This window comes from Schistocerca gregaria, chromosome 6 (assembly GCF_023897955.1).
Source record: "Schistocerca gregaria isolate iqSchGreg1 chromosome 6, iqSchGreg1.2, whole genome shotgun sequence".
Taxonomy (NCBI): domain Eukaryota; kingdom Metazoa; phylum Arthropoda; class Insecta; order Orthoptera; family Acrididae; genus Schistocerca; species Schistocerca gregaria.
In genome coordinates, this window is record NC_064925.1 from 254174858 (window position 1) to 254199384 (window position 24527).

The 24527-nt window shown below is 38.9% G+C and overlaps 1 protein-coding gene across 1 annotated transcript in view; it reads right to left on the bottom strand.

Annotated features, from left to right (window-relative positions):
- LOC126278818 (neural-cadherin-like) overlaps positions 1–19141 on the bottom strand; it is a 157233-nt gene extending 138092 nt beyond the window's left edge. Inside the window, exons 1-5 of the mRNA XM_049979092.1 lie at positions 19132–19141; positions 18880–19052; positions 18641–18787; positions 18077–18382; positions 2891–3164 (exon numbers count right to left, since the gene is read on the bottom strand). Of these exons, the coding sequence (XP_049835049.1) occupies positions 2891–3164; positions 18077–18382; positions 18641–18787; positions 18880–19052; positions 19132–19141 (910 nt within the window). The remainder of the gene's footprint in view (positions 1–2890; positions 3165–18076; positions 18383–18640; positions 18788–18879; positions 19053–19131) is intronic.
- Positions 19142–24527: the final 5386 nt, after the last annotated feature.

The following is a 24527-nucleotide window of genomic DNA, read 5'->3' on the forward strand; positions in this document are numbered from 1 at the left end:
AAATATAACAATAAAAATAATGTTGATCTATACAGTGGAATATAGCTAACTGACCACTTATATGTATTCTGGCAGCTGCTGCGCACTGCTACACTGACTTGTTAATATTTTTATTGAGAAACCCAACAGTTGGCAGCAATTGCCCACAATTAAAATATGGAACATTCACAAATGTGTATATGAGATTTCCACTGCAGAAAAATATTTCTATTACAGCTAAAAAACAATAAAATTTAATGTACACAATTACAGCCAGGGGGTCTGAAAGAGTTAAATCCCATAATATCTGAGAAATTACTATGCTACAAAATACACCATTCACTACTTATGATAGAATGTCAGTGCTCGGTGAAAGGTGTATATAGATCAGTCTTTTTCATCCAAGATATGCTTAACAGCATTGAGAAGAGGCAGAAAAGTTAAAAGAGGGAGAAGGGCTAAGGAGCAACAGAGGACAACTGGACAGAGGGGCCATGATTTTTCTCTCCATTGCTTACAAAGTAAAATTTGGGTAAGTATAAGTAATGCTATAAGAAGAGAGTCAAATCAATCAATTGCCAGAGAGAAGAAGATTGGAACAACAAATACACTGATGGGGGAGAAAAAATAGTACATCTCGAAAGAAGATGTTGATTTTGATTTGATGACACATACGCCACATGGGGGATAGTAGATGCACTGATAATGGTTTCAACATTGTCCACCAATAGATAGCACAGTGGCACAGCCACAAGAGTGCCACCTGTCTACAATTTAATAGGGAATGCCTACAGTAAGAAGGCTGTGTGGATGCAAATTTATAAAGCAAGCAGGCAGCCATGACATCAAGGTGCCCATGCTTCCTACAGCCAAGTGAGCAAGTTTGAAAGAACTCAGACTGTTGTCTTCTGGGTGGCTGGATTGTCCTTTCAGAGAATTATCACAGGCATTGTGCTGTGTAAGTTGTGCAATGATGTTGGTATCAGTGGTCACTGAACATTATCACACCTGTAGACAAGGTTCTGGATGTCATCACAGCACAGATGACCACCAGGATCATCATACTGTAAGGGCAGTAGTGGCTGATCATGCAGCTACCACAGCACAGGTAAGAGGGCTTGTGACACCAAATATGTCAACATGAACTGTTGAGAACCATTTATTAGCAATGAGACTATGGGCATGCGCACCTCTAGCCTCTCTTCCACTCGTGCTACAGCATCAATGTGCATCGGTCAATTGGTGCCATCAGAGGATCACTTGAAAGATGGAATGAATTGCTGTGGTCTTCAGTGATGCAAGTGAATTCTACATTCATGCAAGTGATGGTCATTTGCACATACAATGTAGACCTGGTGAGCACTGTCTTGTAGAGTGCATTCACCCAAGACACACTGGCTGCAATCCAGGCCTTATGGTCTGGGGTGCGATAAGCTACAACTCTCATTCACTTTTGGTGCTTCTGAAGGGGATGTTAAACAGCACTCGGTATGTGCAGAATGTTGTTCAACTGATTTTTGCAACAGGAAGGTGATGTGTTGTTCCAACAGGATAATGCTTGCCAACACACTGCTGATGAGACTCCACTTTCTCTGCAAGTTATGCAACAACTCCCGTGGCCAGCACAGCCTCTTGGACTTGTCTTCAATCAAGCACATGTGAGATATGATGAGATGAAAACTAAATCATGATTTGGTAGACAACAAGTCGTACGAAACTATGTGAACAGGTTGAGCAGGCATGGCATAATGTATCCCAGGACAGTATTCATCATCTGTATGATTGAATGGATGACAGAGTAAGTGCTTGCATTACTTCCCATGGAGGCTATACTACATACTATTATGGGTGTTTCAGCATGGGTCAATACCTGGTAGCTCAGATCTGCTTGCACTACTGATCTATAAACGTAGTCATTTAATGAATGTGATTTTCACTCTGCAGTGGAGTGTGCGCTGATATGAAACTTCCTGGCAGATTAAAACTGTGTGCCGGACCGAGACTCGAACTCGGGACCTTTGCCTTCACAGGCAAGTGCTCTACCAACTGAGCTACCCTAGCATGACTCACACCCCGTCCTCACAGCTTTACTTCTGCCAGTACCTCGTCTCCTACCTTCCAAGGAGGTTCGCAGTAGAGCTTCTGTAAAGTTTGGAGTCTCGGTCCAGCACACAGTTTTAATCTGCCAGGAAGTTTCGTAGTCATTTCATGTACTCCATTATGCACTGTTGCAACAATAAATCTTGAGTCAATTGGGAACCTCTAAAAGGGTCTATTATTTTTTTCTGGCAGTATAGGTACATAAGCAAGAAGCTGATGACTATAAATCTGTTTCTGAACTTGCATTATTTGTTGGAGTACGTACATACAGCCATCCTCTATACTGACCTTTGTGTTTGAGAAATGCACAACATTTGTCAGCTCTAATTTAAGCATGTATGTAGAGCTCAAAAGACTTCCACACCAAGACGTATTACTGTCCTGACTATATTGCTTATATTCTAAATAGAATTTTCTATTATATTAAGATGAGTAATCCCAGTTTATAGCTGAAGGCCACTAGAAGAATTGTAATGGACTGCTCATTAGTAGCAGTAGTAGTAGGAGGAGGAATATGTAAAAGAAGACATGACTCAACAAGGATCTGCCAGAGTAAATTGATAATTTATTAGGAATAACAGAGAATGGGAAAAATTCTGACTGAATACAGTCAGCATTGAGACACCGGTGCTATTAATCACTGACAACAAAACAACCAATAAGTGTCAGGCATTGCTAGCTGACTTATACTCAAGGCAAAAATTGTTTCACTGCCACACTAATGACCAACACACTTAATTTTCCTGTAGTGCCTGTGCTAAAATAAAGTCACTTATCATGTATGAAAGCAAAGCAGAAACCAAGAACTTACTTCTTTCATAAACTACAGTGAAAGAGGCATGAATATGATCATCTGCTGCAGGATCCATTCTAAAGAAGAATGGTGGGCCATTTTGTCTCATATAGTCATCATCATCTGCAGCTCGTATTTTCATAATTTCTCTTGGAGGCATATTTTCTGGTAATACAGATTTATAATCTTCCAGAAGGTGAGGAAAATTATCATTGACATCTTCAATTACAACATACAAAGTCGCAGTGGATGTTTTTGCTGGTATTCCATCATCAACAGCCAACACATGTACCTGTTAAATTAGATGAAAATTGATTAGATTAAACTGAAGATATACAGGGATTTTTCAGATAATGTATTTTACTTTGTGACTTACAAAATGATAAATCAAAGGAATATTTATTTAGGTAGGTAAACATATGAAACATTACTCTTTCTGTAGAGTTATGAACATAATTTATTTAGTTATTTTACAGACAATTGCAGCAATGAGTTGTACTTTTTTAAATAGAACTTTTTTTTCAACCATGTAGTTGATGTATTTAAATAAACTGTGCACATATAAATTTATGAAATTTCTACCAGTTTCAGTTACAGAGACAGAAACATTCAAAGTTTCAGGAGTGGATGCAACATGCTCTACATAACTGGCAGTCTTCAAATGGATGTTCCAGTGGCAAAATATTCATTCAAGTGAAGTGTTCAAATAAATGCCTGAATGCTCAACTCACTGCACCTTCTAAACAACCTTGATATCTCACAACATAAGCCACAGTTGTTTCATTGCTATTGCGTTGGTAATCGCCAAGAGTCAGCAACATGTCAATATATCTGTAGGAAGCCTTGCATATAGCAGTGCAAGGATACATTCTGCAGCCTACCTGAACATGGTTCCAAACACTGCTACAAGGAACACTGTAGCTCCGTAACCTCAGGGACTTTGCATCTCATCTGTAGGCCATTTAGAAGGTGCCTTCAGTTGTGCAATCGTGAAAATGAATACTTGTTTGAACAATTCTTTTAAATGAACTTACTGACACCAGAACTTTCATCTGAACACAACCAATTATGTACATCATGTTGCATCCACCCCTACAACTCTGAATGTTTCAAACTCCCTAACTAAAATTGACAGAAATTTCATAGACTGATTTCTACACAGCTGATTTAAATACATCAGCTACATGATAGAAAAATTATAACTCACTGTTGTAACACTCTGGAAAACAAGTAAATAAACTATGTTCATAACTCTGCTGAAAGGGAAACTTTTCTTATGTTTACGTATTTAAATAAATGTTTCTCTCACTTATTATTTTGTAAGTTACAGAGAAAAACACCTAAATTTGTACACCCTATAAAGAAGACAGACAATATTTTACATTTATTGCAAAAGAGATTTTTATGAACAATACAACACTGAGACCTACATGGATTTGATAAAAAGTATCAATTTCACAGTACTTCTCCACTGTCTGACATGGTAAGTTACACAGGATGAACCTGAACTCCACCGACAAACTTTCAGAGGTTGCTGAGGGACATCTGAGTATTTTACTACAAGAGACCCATGGTCTCTGGTAGCTCATTACGGAGTAATAATGTACTTATTATTTATTCGGTTTGCTACCACAATCATTGTTATTTCTCTGAAAATACCTTCACAACAGAGAAGAAGCCTGTAACACACTATAACCAAACTGTACAACACAATGCAGAGAAATGCAGCAACTCTCAGACAATTCCAAAGGAATGTGGTTGCCACTGCTGCAGGAACAGCACATCATGGTGTTGTGCCACTCTTCCACAGCACTCAGTGAATCCATACATGAAATGTATATCAACCAACTTTTCATCAGTAAAATCATTCTTTGTATCACTGTTAATATACAACACTGCCTGAAAAAAACAAACCCAAGACAGAAATGAACAGTACTGAATGTGAGCTTGCCGGTGAAGAGTAAAGTGGGTTTTACTGTTGTTAACCACAACTGCCATGAATTAGTGAGAGAAGCTTGTTCTAAAAAAAGACACACAGTGCAGATCATCAACTTTTGTACTGTTGTGCATGTATGAGGGTGCCGTATCAGTATAAAGATGGCCGTCCCACTTACGACTTGCACCAGGCAAGAACAGCGTTCTATTATTCATTTTTTTGCGTGGTGAAGTTGTGAAACATATTGAAATTCATCAACGAATGAAGGTTCAGTACGGTGGCGCATGTTTGTCACAGCTACAAGTCGACAAATGGAGTGGGAAGTTTGCAAATAGTGTGACTTCAGTGGAAGATCTCCTCGTCCAGGTCAGGCATAACGAGTTGTGACTTCACAGAACACTGCAGCAGTTGAAGCCATAGTGAAGGAAAACCATTGAGTGACACTGAATGACATTGCAGCATGTTTACAGATTAGTCATGGTTTAGCACACCACATTGTGCATGATGTGCTCTAGTTTCACAAAGTGTCTGCAAGATGGGTGCCATGGCAGCTGACTCCTGAAATGAGAGAATGCCGTGTTGATGCTTGTGAAGAACTTCTTCGGCACTTTGAACGAGGAGGTAATGGCTTCCTTGCAAGGATTGTTACTGGGGACAAAACCTGGGTTCACTTCCACCAACTGGAAATAAAGAGAGCGAGCAAGGTATGGCACCATTCCTCGTCACCAAAACCAAAGAAGTTTCAAACAACCATCAGCAGGGAAGGTTATGCTGACTCTCTTTTGGGACGAAAAAGGCATCATTTTGGAGTATTACATGCCTAGAGGGACCACGGTCACCAGTGCATCATACACACATCTCCTAAAAAATCATCTGCAGCCTTCAATCAAATCACAGCGATGTGAATCACTGTCAGCAGGTGTCCTTTTGAAACTTGACAACGCAAGGCCCCACACTGCCCGTACAACAGTTGCAACAATCACAGACTTGCATTTTGAGTGTCTTCCTCATCCACCATACTCACCAGACCTTGCCCCAAGTGATTTCAATATGTTTGGACCACTTAAAGACGCAATGGGAGGAAAGAAGTTCCGTTCTGATGAAGAGGTACGCCATGCGGTGCATGAATGGTTGTGCGAACTACCAAAAGAATTTTTTTCAAAAGGAATTTATGAACTTTGTAAGAACTGGAGAACTTGCATTGAGTGTGGGGGAGATTATGTTGAAAAGTGATACAGCTTTTTACCACTTCTGCACAATAAATAATATTTAAGAAAATATTTAAGGTTGTCATTTGACTCACCCTCGTACCTTAAGAGGTGCACAGATAAAAGCTACTTGGGGAAAGAAACAGAATGAAATGCAAAAACTGTGTAATGAGCTGCCAGAAACCATGGGTCATTATATCAAAATATTCACAAGGTATCTCTGAACAACGTCTAAAGGTTTGTTGGTGGAGGTCTGGTTTATACTATATGTATGATGACTTTTAAAACATGAACATCACAAAAGAGAGCTATTAATTTCACAGATAAACAAAAATTGTGACTTGTCAGTGGATGGACTGTTCAAATAATGATAAATATGCCTTGCTATGAAATACAGCTAAATTTCTCAGTAACAGCATTGCAGGAAAGTGGGATCAATACTCAGGTTCCTTGACCTGGAAATAGGCAGGAAGGGCAGAAAAGTTACAATAAGAATTGTGTACGGAAATCAACACAGATACATCATGATATGATGAGAGGACAGCCCCAGTCACATGTTAGAAATGGATGAGATTGAAAAGCCTGAGAAGTTAGAAGTGACAGAGATAAGAGAATATGTTTCACGCAGAAACACTGAGAGGACATGCATTAGTATATATACAGTAAAAAGAAGAAGGTAATGGTAAAGAATCACTCAAGGAAAGAAAAGACAAAAACCCACAAAATGTAAAAAAAGAAATCATAAAAGGAAAGTTCTCTTTGGATTAGTGGCTATGAGAGTTTACGAAATTGGTCTTGCTAGTATGAGAGATGAGTGAAAGTTCTTGTCTGAATGTGCAGGAATGTAATGTGGAACGGAGATAGGAAAACTACAGATGAAGTAACTATAAAGAAGTTTTTGACTGAGTCATATCAGTTAGATGTACAAGAAAACATGCATTCCCTGTGAAAGGTGAAAATCCAAGTTTGAGTTTCCAGCTAAGCATACAACTTTAATTTCTAATAAAATTTTTTGCAGTACTTCTTTGCTCCAGAGTGAAAAAGTCATTCTAAAACATGTACACCCATCTTCAGGTAAGACTTAAGTATCAGTCAGTGCTGCCACAAGAACCTGGATCAACTGTTATTTTGATGCTCTTGATGTAAATGTATTTGTTTTAAATTTGATTCCATGTCTCTTTTACATACATGAGGGCATTCTTTTACTGTTCCATGTGATACTCTTGATTCCTATTCTCATACTCATCTTCCATAAACATTTCCCTTAACGTGGTATTATTTGCCTCCATGAACGTGGGCTTACATACAATAATATTAAAATTGTTAATAAAAGTGAAAATTTCATAGTTGCCAACAGCTTTATGTGAGAAATCACTTGCACACTCATGCATACTTACTCATTCTGATATAAAATATGAGATAAGAAGTGATCTTAATTACATGAATGAAAAGTGTATAGATGAAAGCTGCTGTGTCGAGTTAAGGAACATAAATGTCACAAGTTTCTGTTTACTTAGTATCAGAGAAAGCTAAAATTTAAGCTGCTCCAGTCAATGTTCAGTGCTTGCTCAAAAATCTCAACAAACAAAACAGGAAAAGGATTGTAATAGCTGCTGACTTCAGTATTAATCTCATGGTGAAACACAATGGCATGTCCAAATTTACTTATGTAATATAAATTTTTGGCTAGGGAGTAAACTTCATGGAAGCTACTACAGTATAAGCATCGTCAGCGACCTGTATAGATAATATTTGAATAAACTGTGTCTGAAGATGTTTATAACTTTGCATTGATTGACTTGTTCTGTTGGTTCTTGGTAGAATATTTTATACATTATGAATGAAACACACATAACACTGGTGTAATATTCTACAATATTTATTATTTGATACATGAATCAGTTTTCAGCTGTTACATCATCATTAGGTACAAAGAGAAGCATGTGATGCAGAGAAATTTTGTTGGATCAAAGATTTTAAACTAGTGCACATACAGAGTATATGCATTTCCAGAGATGAAAATGTTAATATTAGAACATGTAAATAAAACAGAAAGAAACTTCCACATGGGAAAAATATATTAAAAACAAAGATTCCAAGACTTACCAAGCGGGAAAGCGCCGGCAGACAGGCACATGAACAAAACACACAAACACACACACAGAATTGTGTCTGTGTATGTGCGGATGGATATGTGTGTGTGTGTGTGTGTGTGTGCGAGTGTACACCTGTCCTTTTTTTCCCCTAAGGGAAGTCTTTCCGCTCCCGGGATTGGAATGACTCCTTACCCTCTCCCTTAAAACCCACATCCTTTCATTTTTCCCTCTCCTTCCTTCCTTCCTGACGAAGCAACTGCCAGTTGCGAAAGCTCGTAATTCTGTGTGTGTGTTTGTGTGTTTTGTTCATGTGCCTGTCTGCCGGCGCTTTCCCGCTTGGTAAGTCTTGGAATCTTTGTTTTTAATATTAGAACAGGAATAAAACAAGTCTGGTTATTTCAGTGTAAAAGCAATTTATGATTACTTAACTAAGATAAAATATGTAACACATTGACTAATGAACAACAGACAAATTACAACAGTTGTATATAGAAGAACATAACTGAACAATAATCTTTGGTGACATATTCCAAAAAAGTGGCTTAACAAAATAATCTTGTCTGTAATAGATAATAAATTGCAAAAAGATATGATATAATAGTGATAACAAGCAGGTGAGTGATACAGCCGTGACAAATTTTTTAACACAACAAGAGAAATCACAGTAACTGAGAAAAGGAAATGGAGCATTTGGGTAAGAGGGGTAATTTACAACCTGGCCTGGATGGGATTTTGAGTAGTATTTGCAGTCAGAAGTGGTCAATGAGGGAACTGTGTCTGGTCATTCAGTACTAGGCTTGGGTTTATAGACATGTGTCTATTTCCATAATTTCAAGACAGTTCATCTCCCTTCCTTTGTGGATGTAATCTAATACTTCAAGTTTCTCCATTGATATGTGTCACGTACAAAATCAGAATATTTGGGTAAAATGACACAGCACTAAAAAGCTTGCAATTTAACTCTTTAATAACATGTTTTAAATTACCTGAAACTTATTAATATAAGAGATAATTAACATATGAACTTCCATACCATCATGTTTCCTGTGGCAGGTTTGACTCTGGGCTTGTTAGATTCTGAGGTTTGCCACTGTACTTTTGCTACCCTAATTTTTATGGGTATTATGACATCATTCACTAATTAAGAGTTTGGATAATTTATTATAATGTAAAATAATTTTCAGAATACTTGGTAAGTAGGTATTCCTTATGCAGAAGCATAAGATGATTCAATATATTTTTTATAATTTATCAAACTTTAACATAGTCAGCATATTAAACAACTGTTAAGGCTCATGGTCTATTTGGAATAGGAAAACTTGCTTTTATGTTTTTTTAAAGCATTACATAATTCCTGAGGTTAACAAATATCTTTATGCCAGTATTTATAAGACCAACACAACTGCAAAACAACCACTCTGACACAGTAACAACCATGTCTGTTAGCATGAAAAAGTATGGGGTGTGATATTAACCACATAACATCTCTATGGTGGATTGAGTAAAAATCTGTGCTCTGGTAGCAACAGTGTAAAATCTTGGTCTCAGTTACTTATATAGCGGATAGGCACAACAAAAAGATTCTCACAGGTATAGCTTTCAGCCATTAAGGCCTTCATCAACAATAGACAGACATACGAGCAGCAGCACCAGTGCATGATGGGAGTGGTGACAGGGTGGGGGGAGGGATAGTATGGTGGGGGGTGGCAGACAGCGAATTGCTGCAGATTAGACTGAAGGCGCGGGAGAGACGGAAAAAGGGTGGGGCGGGGGGTAGCAGAAAAGGAGAGAAGTAAAGAGACTGGGTGTGGTGGTGGAATGATGGCTGTGTAGTGCTGAAATGTGAACAGGGAAGGGGTTGGATGGGTGAGGACAGTAAGTTGAGCCCAGGAGGGTTACGGGAGCGTAGAATGTACTGGAGGGAAAGTTCCCAACTGCACAATTCAGAAAAGCTGGTGTTGGTGGGAAGGATCCATATGGCATAGGCTGTGAAGCAATCATTCAAACGAGATATACCATGTTTGGATATCATGTTTGCATACATCTTCCCACCACCAGTCCGGTCACTAACATCATCTATCCCATGAAAGACAGGGCTACATGTGAAACCAGTCATGTGGGCACAAGCTAAGCTGCAACCACTGTGCTGCATTCTATGTAGGCATGTCAACCAACAAGCTGTCTGTCCACATGTATGGCCACCGAGAAACTGTGGCCCACCCTATGGTTGAACATGCTACCTAATATGACATCCTTAATTTCAATGACTGCTGCACAGCCTGTGCCATATGGATCCTTCCCACCAACACCAGCTTTTCTGAATTGTGCAGGTGGGAACTTTCCCTGCAATACATCCATGTCCCCATAACCCTCCTGGCCTCAACCTTTGTTAGTCACTGTCCTCACCCGTCCAGCCCCTTCCCTGTTCCCTTTCCAGCACCACACATCCGCATTCCACCACCGCATCCAGTCTTTTTATTTATCTCCGTTTCTGCTCCCCCCCTTCGCCACTGTCCTCAGTCTAATCTGCAGCACTTCGCTGTCTGCCACCCCCACCGTACTATCTCTCCCCATCACTGCTCCAGCCTCTTCCTTACCCCCACCCTATCGTTACTCCCATCATGCACTGGTGCTGCTACTCACAGTGTGGTTTCAGTTGCCCGAGACTGCAGCCATGTGTGAGAGTTGCATTTGCATTTTGTGTGTGTGTGTGTGTGTGTGTGTGTGTTAACAGCCAAAAGCTATAATTGTGTTAGTCTTTTTGTTGTGCCTATCTGCAATTCAGCACCTCTGCTATATGGTGAGTAACAGCTTTCCTTCTCATTATATTGTTACATTCCATCCTATATTTTCCATTGTTTTATTTTAATATACAAAAACATTTTTAAATCTAAATCTATGGAAACTGGTATTTGAGTTCTAAAGAAATGTGTGTTAGAGGCGAAAGTGTCTATCAAAATATCACGACAAGAACCGAAAATGCAGGAATAACAAAGAGCTCCAATAGCAGCTACAAGAATGATTTGTGGTCAGAAGCACATTCTGAAAAATCAGGGCTTCTATGGCCTGAATTAGTGTGAAAAATTTAGAAGATGTGGCAATTTGTGAACAACACAAAAATTGGATAAAAGAAAAAACAATCTGTGCAGATTGTATAATAAGAATGCAAGCTGGAAATACAGGCTGACTTTCTATTTTTTAAAAATAGGCAGTTGTATTTACAAGGGGCTTACACATGTACTGCACAGAAAAAGAATACTGTTACCCATTATTTTGGAAACTACACATCTTAACTTCATGAAATTGTAAAGTTCTTACATTGCAGTCAAAAATGATTTGAGGAGTATCATTTCTGCCACATGTGTTACTCTAAACAAAGAGAATTTTACACTACCCACACACCAGCTAAAATTATAGGCATACACTTCACAGTATATGGATATGAAAGTATTGAATCAATTAATGGTCAAAAACATATTTAATATGGAGCTAGAGATTCTGAAAATAAGACTACAGCACATTCTGTAGGAGAATAATACTATGCAGTAGAATGAAACAATGGAAACTCTAGGAAGGAATATCAACAATATAGGAAAAGATGGATTGCTCTAACTATAAAGAAGATATGTTAATTTGCAATAACACACAATTAAAAGATGCTTACATAAAGCTTTCAGCCACAGCCTTCTTCAGCAAAACAGAAAGACAAACCATTCATACACACAAGCAAGCACACTTCATGCACATATGACTGCCAACTCCAGCATGTTGGGCCAGAATGCAACACAAGCAAGTGGGACACAAGCAACAATCTGGAGGGTGCAGGGAAGGAGAAGGGATATTAGTGTATGGGTGGGAAGAGAGATGAACACTGTTAGTGGAAATGAAATGATCATGCGGCATTGTTAGCTGGAAGGCCCCTTTTGGGATAGTTTGGCCACCAGGTTGCAAGTCTTATTTCAGATGACATTGGGCAACTTACATGTTGGTGATGATGAGGACAATACAACACCCAGTCCACGAGTGGATAAAATCTCCAACCCAGCCGAGAATTGAACCCAGGCCCACTGCATGGGAGGCAAACATGTTAGCACTCAGCTAAGCAGGCAGACTGTCTGGTCGAATGCCCAGGGAACAGAGTGCCAACAAGCCTAGCATCAGGAGGCTGTGAGACAGTGGGGTGAGCTAAAAAGGAGAGGAGTGGGGAAAGATGGGCAGATGCATTGGCAGAGGGTGGCAAATAAACAGGGTGGGAGATAAGAATAGAGAGGAGACAACAGGACAGAGAGGGTGGAAACTATTGGGTGGAGGATGTGGGGACAGTATGTTACTGTAGGTTGAGGCCAGTATAATTAAGGGAGCAGAGAATGTGTTAAGGATAACTCCCATCTGCGCAGTTCAGAATAGCTGGTGGTGGGAGGAAGGATCCATATGGCTCGGGTAGTGAAGCAGCCATTGAAATCAAGTATGTTATATTCAGTTGCATGTTATGTCAGAGGATGGTGTACTTTGCTCTAACCCACAGTTTGGCACTGGCAATTCATCCTGGTGAACAGCAGGTTGGTAGTCATACACCACTATAAAAAGCTGTGCAATGATTGCACCACAGTTGGTAAATGACATGTCTGCTTGCCCTCTGATAGGGTATGATAAACTTGTCACAGGAATGTAATAGGAAGTGCTGGGTGGATGGATTGGGCGGCTCTTGCACCTGGGCCTTCCAAGGTAATAAGATCCTTGTTGCAAGGGCTTGGGATGGGAGTGGCATAGGGATGGACTGAGATGTTGTGGAAGTTGGCTGGGTGATGGACCACCACATTAGGAGGGGTAGGAAGTATCTCAGGTAAGATGTCCCTCATTTCAGGGCTTGATAATAGGTAATCAAAGTCCTGGCAAAAGATGCAGTTCAGTTGTTCTACACTTGGGTGACAAAGGACACACTCCTTTGAGGTTGGTTCTTAGGGGTGATGGATGGGTGGTGTCTTTCACAGACAGGCATTCTCGTCTGGACCCAGTCTGTAAACAGATCTCCCATGCTATTTCCCCTTGGTGAGACCCTCTGTATACATTTACATCTACATCTATGCTCTGCAAACTACTGCAAGGTGCATGGCAGAGGGTACAACTCGTGTACCAGTTATTTGGGTTTTTTCCTGTTCTACTCACTTATGGAGCACAGGAAAAATTACTGTTTGAATGCTTCTGTGCATGCAGTAATCATTCTAACCCAGGTGCGGCTCGTGGTTTCTATACTGGGGAAGGCTGTGGCATTTATTGATCAGAGCCAACATAGACCTCGGGTTATGTTACACATTAGTCTGACATAAACAACTAAGAATTCAGGGAGAGGGGGGTAGGCAGATCACTCTCTAACCATAGTTTTACGTACTGTATCTTCTATAATCAGGTATTAAATATCATTAGAAGCTAACTTAGAGTTAAAATCTATGGTTAGTGTTTTTATACGTCATCATTACATTTTGTGACACTTTGCAGCAAATCATATGAAAAGACGTGTTTTGGAGAGATCTTTAATACGATGAATGTTAACTTTGCGGCTGCTTAATATTTTTGGTGTTTTCAGTTCTAAACTTAAGGCGTTTACTGTGGTTTACCTCCAAAACTTGAAGTTTGCAAGTTCGCATGATGATACTGTGATGTTTTGGTGATGTCACAGGTCTTGTGCTATGATTGGGTGGCATGAGTAATCCGTGCAACTGCCATATTAATTTACATGTTTGAGAAGCGAACAGTTCATATTTATTGTGTATTATGAAAATAAGCATTTATGTGAAATAGCGCACTAAAGATCTCTCCAAAATACGTCATTTTTAGCACGGTTTGTTGTGCTAAAGTACACAAAATGTGACACTGTAGCACAACAGATTGTACCAGTCCCAAAAGTGATTTGTTTCAGAAAATGTCATCACGTTTATGACTGGCTAAACATGACACTAGCCTTTTTTTACTCACTTCACTTAATAGGCTAAGTAGGACTTAATATAAAGAAATTACCTCTTATCAATTATGAATGTACTTTTGCTTACTTCAATTAATTTGTTTATAGACGAAGTCAACTCGTCTCCTCTTCTGCACAGCAAAATGGTCTATGACCATTTCATTGAAATTTGGCCAATTCAGTAATTCTTTTTCTAGGGAACACATTGCAAGCGCACAAGTCTGTCCTCATTCATAGTGTGCGGATGAAAGTTTTCACTAGCTTCAACGTAGAGAAGCAGCGTTCTGCATCTCCGGTCATCATAGGGAAGGTTACTATTATTTGCATAAGTTTTACACTTTCAGGAAAAGCTTTAGCCAAATTGTTATCTCAAAGAAAGTTCAATAAGGTGAAAGCACCTGGCGCCTTCATAAAATCTTTTCGGCTGTACAACACGTTCAGCTCATGACGTAGATCTGAAGACTGTAAATTGAACAAATTAACAGCTATTTTAAGCTCTTTTTCTGGAAAAATAGTTTGATGTTTTGCAAACAACATTGGATCAAACAGCTGTGCAATCGATAAGTGATCATTGAAACTGAATCGTTCTCTTATCTGAGTTGTGATGAGGTCACAAACATTTCGTGCACACACTATTCTTGATTCTTTGAAACATCCCCACTTTGCAAATGGTTCTACCTGTTCCCAGTGATCGTCAGTTTCAAGTGGGGCCCTAATTCGCTGCAAAGGGCGATATATATTCAACAGTTTTCACTGCATCAGTATTCCTCTGTTGCAGTTGATTAAAGAGAATGTCACAATGAGGCATGACTGTATTAAAAAACTGTAACCAGAAGAGGAAATCTTCGTCTTGCAGGAAACTCTTCAGTCCCATGGCCTTGTTTACTGTCTTGTAATCACTGGCATCATCATCAATAATTCTTTCTGGGCACTCAACAATTTCCTATTGGTATTTGTACACAGTGGTTATGCTCCGTGATTTAAAATTCCATCTGATGGACTGAGGACAGGTAGGAATACGCTTCTTCACTACTTTGTCAAGAATGGCTGTACGGCTAGAAGACCAGGAAAAAAAGGTGGAAATTCCTTCCAAGTTGCTAAAGAAGATCCACACTTGTTTATTGCCCATCACACAACATTCAAAATTAAATTTAACTGATGGGCATAACAGTGAATAAAGTGAGCATTCCTGTACATTTCTCTAATTCTACTTTGAACTCCACTTTTATGGCCACTCATAACAGGAGTACCATCATAACAAGGAGCTGTCAGTTTTTCAGGTGTTTCATGTACATTCATTTCATCTAACTCGCAGAGAACAGCTGCAGTTACATCGTCTGCACTGTCACTTTTAGGGTGTACAAAGGAAATAAATCTTTCATTTATTTGTCCCAGTAGCTCATAGCAAATTATTAGGACCAATTGTGACAAATTTGCACAGTCAGTAGTTTCATCAATTTCTATTGCAAGAATGTTTGCCTTTGACAGTTCACTCCTGTCGAGATTGAGGCATACCTCATAAATTGATTCCAGGAGTTCATTTTGAATTGTCTTCGATAGGCCTAAGAAAACACGGTTTTCTGATTTCTCAATGTGCTGGTTCAAGATGCACTTCAGTTCTGCCATAAGACTGACTAACCCTCGAAAAATTCCTGGGTTTTTGGAATCTTCTGTTTCTTCATGGTCCATTAAGGCAAGCTCGAATTTGCCGCAAAATTTAATACAGTCTATCAGTTTACCCAGAATATACCGATTTTTTTATACATTTTCATTATATATCTTTACATTACAGCAATAAGCACCATCTAATTGGCACATGATGTCCACTTTCCCTAGCATTGAAAACTCAATGAAACCATTTAAATATTTTTTGCTGGAATTATGTTATTTCACCTTTGCATGAAAATTCTTTAAATCAGTGACAGCAGTTTCAGTCCAGGCACTATCAGTGCTATTTGTAAGAAGACAGATGAAACAGAAAGATACATTTTTCACTTCATGACCACACAACCAATCAGCTGCATTGTACATTGCTCTATTAAAACTTTGTTTGTATCCTTGCCTAGATTTGCACTGTTTCTGTTCTTGATTGATCGTTAGATTGTGTCTGGGTTCACCAAGTTCTTTCACTTTCATCCTATGGCCGTATTCCAAGTTTTTACCTACTAAATTGCACACTGAATTCATATTGTGCTGGTTTCACACTCGCGGTATGTTGCAGATATTCACAAGCAAGTAAAACTCACTAAAATCTTGCAAAATGCACTCCAAAAAGAAACTTGCTAATATCACATGGTATCAACAAAAGCAGTCAGCACCAGCAAGCAAGGAAAGTAAAGTAACTAGACAAATTTCGCCCACTTTGTCCTCTAATCACTTATGAAACTCTCATTAGATGGCAGTACTGTTATGTTACTGTAGTCTAGTGCACTCAGGTGGGATATTTGCAAACTTATTCTAGATGTGGATAAAATAGCCAATGGCAGAAACAGAACAACTATGTAAAACATTATCGAAACAGTAATACTAAATGTCGATTAAAGACGCATCAAAGCATAGTATAGATGTGCAGAGACAGAGATTGGATAGCGAAGTTTCGGCCAGTCTACATCCTTTTATTACATAGATAGTGGAACTTGAAAAACATGTGGTGGTTGGTATGACACCCTTAGGCTGCAAGCTCTGAGCCCAAAGGTCGCCCATAAAGAGCAGTACTTTGTAGAAGCCACAGCCCCAAACCGGTACTACATGCAGCTTACAGATGTTCCAAGGTGCAGCCTAAACTCTACTAACCATTTGGAAAACATCTATCGATACAAACAGTTCCAAGAACGTTCACCATCGTTATTTTAATCGGAATGGGAAATATGAGGAATTTGTCCTGATAATTTAAATTATGTAATACATTCTTGCAAAATTTACTTTAACATATATTTTGGGGCGGCTCCACCTCAGATCCTTTAATTACGAGCTGCACCTGTTCTAACCTTATCCTTGCAATAACTATGTGAGTGATACATAGGGGGTTGTAGTATATTGAGTAATGATTTAAGGCCTGTTCTTGAATCTTTGTTAACAGAGTTTCTCAGTATAGTTTACATCTATCTTAAAGAGTCTTTCAGTTCAGTTCCTTTGGTACCTCTGTGACATTCTTTCATGTGTCCCCATGGTACACTGAGCAAGGGAGTTCTTGTCACTGCAGATATGCCATCCTTGGGTGGCTGTGTGGGAGGAATATTTTAGTGTGAAAGGGATGACAGCTGTCAAACTGCAGGTACTGTTGGTGGTTGGTGGATTTAATGTGGATAAAGGTGTGAATGGAGCCAGCAGAGAGGTATCTAGGAAGATGGAACACTGATTTAAGGATGACTACATGAAGCATGTGGGAGACAAGGTGTGGAGGTTGTGAAGAAACAAAGACAGGGTGTCTTGGCCCTGAGTCCAGATCATGAAAATATCATCAGTGAACCTGAATCAGACTAGGGGTTTGGCATTTTGGAGGCTAGGAAGGCCTTCTCTAAATGGCCCATAAAGAGGTTGACACAGGAGGGTGCATGTGGGTTCCCATGGATGTGCCATGGATTTGTTTATATACCTTCCCTTCAAAGGAGAAGTAGTTATGGATTAGTAAGGTGTATGAGGAATGAGGTAGTGAGTTTGGAGTCTGAAGGACATAAGGAAAGGTAATGTCCAATAGCAGTAAGACCATGGGCATAAGGGATATTGGTGTATAGGGAGCTGGTGTCAACAGTGATGAGTAGGGATCCAGGAGGTAAAGAGCTGAGGATGGTGTAAAGTCAGTGAAGAAAATGATGTGGGAGGCCAGATTATGGACATTCTACTATTCAGTAGTGTGTGTGTGTGTGTGTGTGTGTGTGTGTGTGTGTGTGTGTGTGTGTGTGTGTGTGTGTGTGTTAGAATGAGACCTTACTATTGTTAGCTGGAAAATGAAAAAAACATATGTAAGAGTGTCATCAAGACATGCACTAATTACTTGATACAAACCTCATGAAGTGGTGTTTTTTCTCTGTCCAGCTGTCGTTGAATAACAACTGTTCCATTCTGATCAACATCAAAATGTCTCATTGGGTCCAGAGAGTGGTCAACAAGATAAAACACTTTGCTCTTTCCATTATTATCAGGATCTCTTGCTGTAAATGAATGCACACTCAGCCCAACTTTAGCATCTTCGGCCACTGAAACTTCAGTATATGGAACATCAAAGACAGGTTTGTTGTCATTGACATCTTTCAGTTTTATAGTCACCCATGAATATGATGTGTGGTATTCACTTGTGATATTATCTTCATCCTAAAAATTACATAGAAATTTAGTGACAAAATTGTTAATAAATATATGCAATAAAAATTTCAGACATAGGCAAGCAATAATTTGCTTAATAGAAATAAATCCAATCATTGTTTTCAATGAAAATAATGATAATTTTTTGTTGAAGTATCTCTGCTTTTTGTAACCAAATATAACTTATTCAGTCATGAATATTAATATCAATGGTCAGACGAGATGGAAAATAAAAGCAAAAAGTATTAATTACAGTTTTTTATTTACCTTATCTGTGACCTGTATTTTAAATCTTAGTGTGTTTCCATGTATATCCTCATAATCCAGTGGTTCAACAGCTCGTATTGTACCTGTTCCATCACTGTTGGCAGTAATAATAAATTTATTTGCACCATAACCACTGCCTCTAATAATCTGAAAAAGGAGTTCACTGCTACGGCGTTAGGCACATTTGTTGGAATAGCAACTTCTACGGGCTTGGAGAAACTCTTTGTATAGATTGTTACCTCATACTGAAATTTGCTTCCATCATCCTGATCAAGAACTGTGACTGTAAGAATTGGTTCGTCTGTCACATTATCTCCTTCTGTTTCATCAAGTTCCGTAAACCATTCATTATTAGTGAATTCTGGAGGTGAGTCATTTATATCTTTTACCAAAATCATCACATCACCTGTACCTGGAACATGAACAACTGATTGCAAATAATAAATATACATTTCTATGGTATGTAAGTAAAATCAGATCTCTAGCCACACCAGCAATCATGTCATCAAGAGTGATACTTGATAGCATCTTTAACAATAGACTTGATTGTGTTATTTCAGAGCTCAAGGAAGTGGATGTCTGGATGTCACTAGTTAGTTGTTCCTTAAAGTCTAGTGTATTCTTTATAGCACAGAAACTTCAAGCTAGCAAGGACGAATGAACAGACAGACAGACAGACAGACAAACAAACAAACAAACACACACACACACACACACACACACACACACACACAAACACACAAACACACACACACACACACACACACACACACACACACACACACACACACACATACATTTTGTGTGTCTGACTGAGGGATACGTAATGAATGTCTGTATGTGCCTCTAAAATGTAATAGAATTTTTTTTACTGAAAAGTTTTTAACAAACTATCAGCCCTATGATGTTTTCTGACTATAGAGCTGGTTTGAAGGATGTTTGCACTAATTTCCAGAAGAAAAACACAAACAGACATCATATCCACACAATTGCAAGCCCCATAGCACTTCACAATTGGAATACATGCCTGAAATATGTCAATTTGTTTTTAATCTGTACAACACACTTAAAGACTGTCAACATTATTTATGATGATAAAATTACGGTTTTATGTATATCAAAGTTTGAGTATGACTCAGTGCCTTGAATTACTGGTGTCTAATCTGTTTTATAATATAAAGAAGTAGTATGCATGTGTGTAAGTCCTGGGTTTCCTCTCGAACCCCTGGATCAATTTGGCACAGAAGTAGCATGCCTGATGAGTTTCAGCACTGAGGGATTTGTAGCCTCCCAGCTCCAGTAAGAGCAGAGTTAGGACAAAAATGTGTTTCTGAGCCCCTGATGTATAGGCTGCACTGCATAGCAGCCATGTTGTTTGGAAACAGTACTGGCCTGCCAAATCAACCTGATTTGCAGGGCAACCTAGTGTCAGGGGCAAATTGAAGATATGAAGATATGATTAAGCTTAACATCATCCACATCCGATGAGGGCGGATCTGGCAAGGAAGCCACTAATATTGCAGGCCTGTCAAGTAAATTCCATAACAAGTCAATACAAGGCCATCCAGGTCTAGCTTGCCCTCAGTTTTCTTTCTGTAGCTGCTATCATTTGACTCTGCCTCTACAAGGTGAACTACAACTGATACTGTTGTCTACCTGGGTTGGCCTGAACTTGTGTATAGAAAGTGACTGCAGTGCTTCCTGATTTACTACACGAATAGTGACAGACCTGTTATCTATACTCAGTAAGCTGGTATAACATTTTTTATAGTGCTTCTATTTGATGAGCATGTAGTTTACACCACTGTAAGACTTATCTGGAAATGTGCTTGATATTATAAATGCAACATGTGTGGACAATGAAGCATCCATGCTTGAACTTCCATTAATTTCAATTAGGAGTTATTATTGTTTGGTTTTGTGCAGTAATGGACAATTTAATCTGTTGTTACAGAAAGCTAATTCAGTGTTCAACAAGCCTACTTACAAAATTTCAAGAATAAGTTTTGAGTGAAGAATTTTGGAGTATACTGCACCTACCTATTTATCACTTATGCAGGAGCAAAGAATACAAGCTTGGACTAGTTACAGCATGCATAGAGAAATTTAAACAGCCATTCTTCTCATGTTAAGTATGTTAAAGGAGTAGGAAGAAACCCTAATACATGCTACCATGTGAAGTACACTCTGCTATGCATATCACAGTGTTCTGCATAGTGCGGATGTGGATGTAGATGTAGATATGGAACATTATCTGCAATGGGCAAGCATATGGCTTTTTTGAAGAAGTATCTAACATTATAGTAATCGAAACAAATAAAAAAAGTATGATCATGATAGGTTGATGTGTATGTGAATCATCTCATCACAAGTAGAGATAAGATGTCTTAATAGATGTCTCATCTCACTTGGTGTTTCTTTAAGAAGACAGACAGTTTGTTTATTACAATGAAGCTTAAATTTTTAGGTTCATCAACAATGTAGGAAATGACAGATTGCTACTTACCACACAGATAACACACTTAGTTACAGACAGATACAATTAAAGGACACTTACATATAAGCTTCCAGCCACAGCCCTTATCATAAATAAGAAATACACACCATTCATTCACACAAGCAAGCACAACTCACACACACATGACTATCAACTCCAGCAGCTCAGGCCATAATTCAGACCAGAAGCACTCTGGCTCAAGCTGGTGGTCAGGTGTGCATGAGATGTGCTTGCTTGTGTGAACAAATGTTGTGTGTTTCCTATTTCTGATGAAGAGCATGGCTAAAAGCTTATGTGTAAATGTATTTTAATTGTGCCTGTCTGCAACTTAGAGTGTTATCTTTACGGTAAGTTGCAATCTATCTTTTTCTATATTGTTGACGTACCTACCAGTATGAAAGTTTTATGTTTAATGTTTAACACCTAACTAATGTATATGAAAGTCTAAAAAGGGATTTTTCTGAGGAGTCTTGATCCATATAAGTAGGCTTGTGTTCTGTCTTGTGAGCTAGTTTGGCCAAACATAATTTTGTTCTCTTCCTAAAAGTGAAGGAAATGTCCATAAGCATTTCTTTGAGCCCAGTGAATTTATGTGTATGGATATGAAGCTATCCTAAACAACTGTACCGATTAAGGTGGAGCAGTGGTTAGCACACTGCACTCACATTCGGGAGGACCATGGTTAAATCCCACATCCGACCATCCCGATTTAGGTTTTCCATGATTTCCCTAAATTGCTCCAGGCAAATGCCAGGATGGTTCCTTTGAATGAGCATGGCCAACTTCCTTCAACGTCCTTCCCTAATCTGATGAAACCGATGACCTCGCTGTTTGGGCTGTTCCCCCAAACAACCCAACCCCAAACAATTGTGCCAACAATGCATATCAGGAAGCCTGTACTAACTTATTTAAAAATGATGCAGTGATGCATAACTAATAAAGTGTGATGTCATGTGAAAGTTAGAAAAGCATCTGCTTTTCAGGAAATCTTGAGGCATATGCAGTTTGGTGCAAAACGTAGTGACAATAGGCTACCTAATCATGAGGCACTTGTGTACAATGAATGAAAATGCAAATAAAGAAGGATACGAAAATTTTTCCTTCCCAAGCCACATTCAAAACCCATCACTTATATCTAAAGTAACTCTGTATGAAAAGGAGTTACATGATAAATGACAGTTTATATGTCAATGTCTTACACTGACTACCTAGATTACCAGTACTTGAAACAATTGGTTGATTCATAAGGGTGGAACTTTTATGTCTTTCCACATTTTGGAAGTGCTATTATACATTTTTCTAATAGTATATATCTTGGTTGTGGAAACGAAATCTGGGTGATAAGCAGTATATTCAAGAAGTAGACAGAAGCTTTTAAGATGTTTATTACAGAAAAATACTGAAAATTATACAAGGGTCATTCTAAAAGTAAAGAATGTTTTAATCTGACAAACAGTGCAAGTCTCCTTGGCCCCCACTGCTATGTCATACACCTTGCTATCCATTTGCACTAGCATGATGCTAACAGTGAGCAGAAATAAGTGTTTATCAAATTATTGCCAAGCAGCATTGTGCTTTTTTACAATAACATTCACCCACTTTATGCTGCACTGGCAAAGAATTTGCTTTGGTTGTTTAAGTGGGAAGTTTTTAACATATGCCTTAAAGGCCACTGTTTAGCCTCAAGTGACTACCATTTTTTCCCAAACTGAAGGATTTTTCCCCAGAAAGCACTATGGAAATGACAATATGAAAGAGGACAATAGTGAATGGTTCACCACTTTTGTGACAACTATGTATGCAGAAGGCATAGCAAAGCCTGTGGAGCACAATGACACATGTTTTGTTAGTGGGAGGCTTGGGAAGACATCCTGTGAAACATTGCTACAAGCCTTCTCTGAAAACTACCTAGAACAGACAGTTAGGAATCCCACTCATGAAGCCGTTCTAGGTGCTTCTGTCTGGAACTGTGCAACCGCTACGGTCGCAGGTTTGAATCTCGCCTCTGGCATGGATGTGTGTGATGTCCTTAGGTTAGTTAGGTTTCAGTAGTTCTAAGTTCTAGGGGACTGATGACCTCAGATGTTAAGTCCCATAGTGCTCAGAGCCATTTTGAACCCACTCATGATGGAGATATATTGAATCTAATCGTAACAAATAGATATGACTTCTTTGAGGATGTTCACATTGAAACTGGTATCAGTGACCATGATGTAGTTGTGGCAACAATGATTATCAAAGTACAAACGACAACTAAAACAAGTAGAAAGATAAATAGTTAATTACAATAGATAAAAAATCAGTGTCATATCTCTCAGTGAGGGTCTTGAAACATTCAGCGCACGGTAGGAGTATATAGAGGAACTATGGCTCAAGTTTAAAAGAATAGTTGACCATACACTGGATAGATATGTGCCCAGTAGAGCAGTTTATAATAGGAGGAAACTGCCATGTGATACAGTCACTGTAAAAAAAGTTCTAAAGGAACAGAGACTACTGCATAATAAGTCTAAATGAAGTGTAGGGCTATAGACAGAGAGATGGTGAAGGAAATACGTTTGACTGTCAAGAGAGCAAAGCATGATGCCTTCAGTCACTATTTCAGCAGAATATTGTCAAATGATATTTCATAAAACCAAAAGAAATTCTGGTCATATGTAACAGCTGTCACCAAAGTTAGTGCCCAGCTTCTTGTGAATCAGACAGGAACTGAAACTGAGGATAGTAAAGCAAAAGATGAAATGCTTAATTCAATTTTCCAATGTTTCTTTATAAAGGAAAACCCTGGCCAACCGCCCCAATTTGATCATCATACCGCTGTAAAGATGAATGAAATAAGTATTAGTTTCAGTGCTGTGAGAAACAGCTGGAATCGTTGAAACTGAACAGAGCTCCAGGGTCAGATGGAATTCCATTTGAAGCTTAGTTCGCCCCTCTTTTAACTATGTTCTATTGTAGATCCCTCAAACAAAAATCTGTGCCCAGTTCATGGCATCGATCTGTTGTAGGGTCGTATTCTGAGCTCAAACATAATGAGATATATTGTACAGAATGACCTTCTCAATGCCAACCAGTTTGGGATCTGAAAACACTGATCATGTGAAACCCATTTCACACTTTTCTCATATGACATACTCATAGATTTGGATCAAGGCAGCCATGTAGATGCAATATTTCTTGATTTCTGAAAAGCATTTGACTCAGTACCGCACCTACACTTATTGTCAAAAGTATGATCATATGGTGTATCAAGTGACATTTGTGACAGGATTGAGGATTTTAAGGTAGGGAGGACACAGCAAGTTATCTTGGATCGGGAGTCATCACCAAATGTAGAAGTAACTTCAGGTGTGCCCCAGGGAAGTGTGTTGGAACCCTTGCTGTTGATGT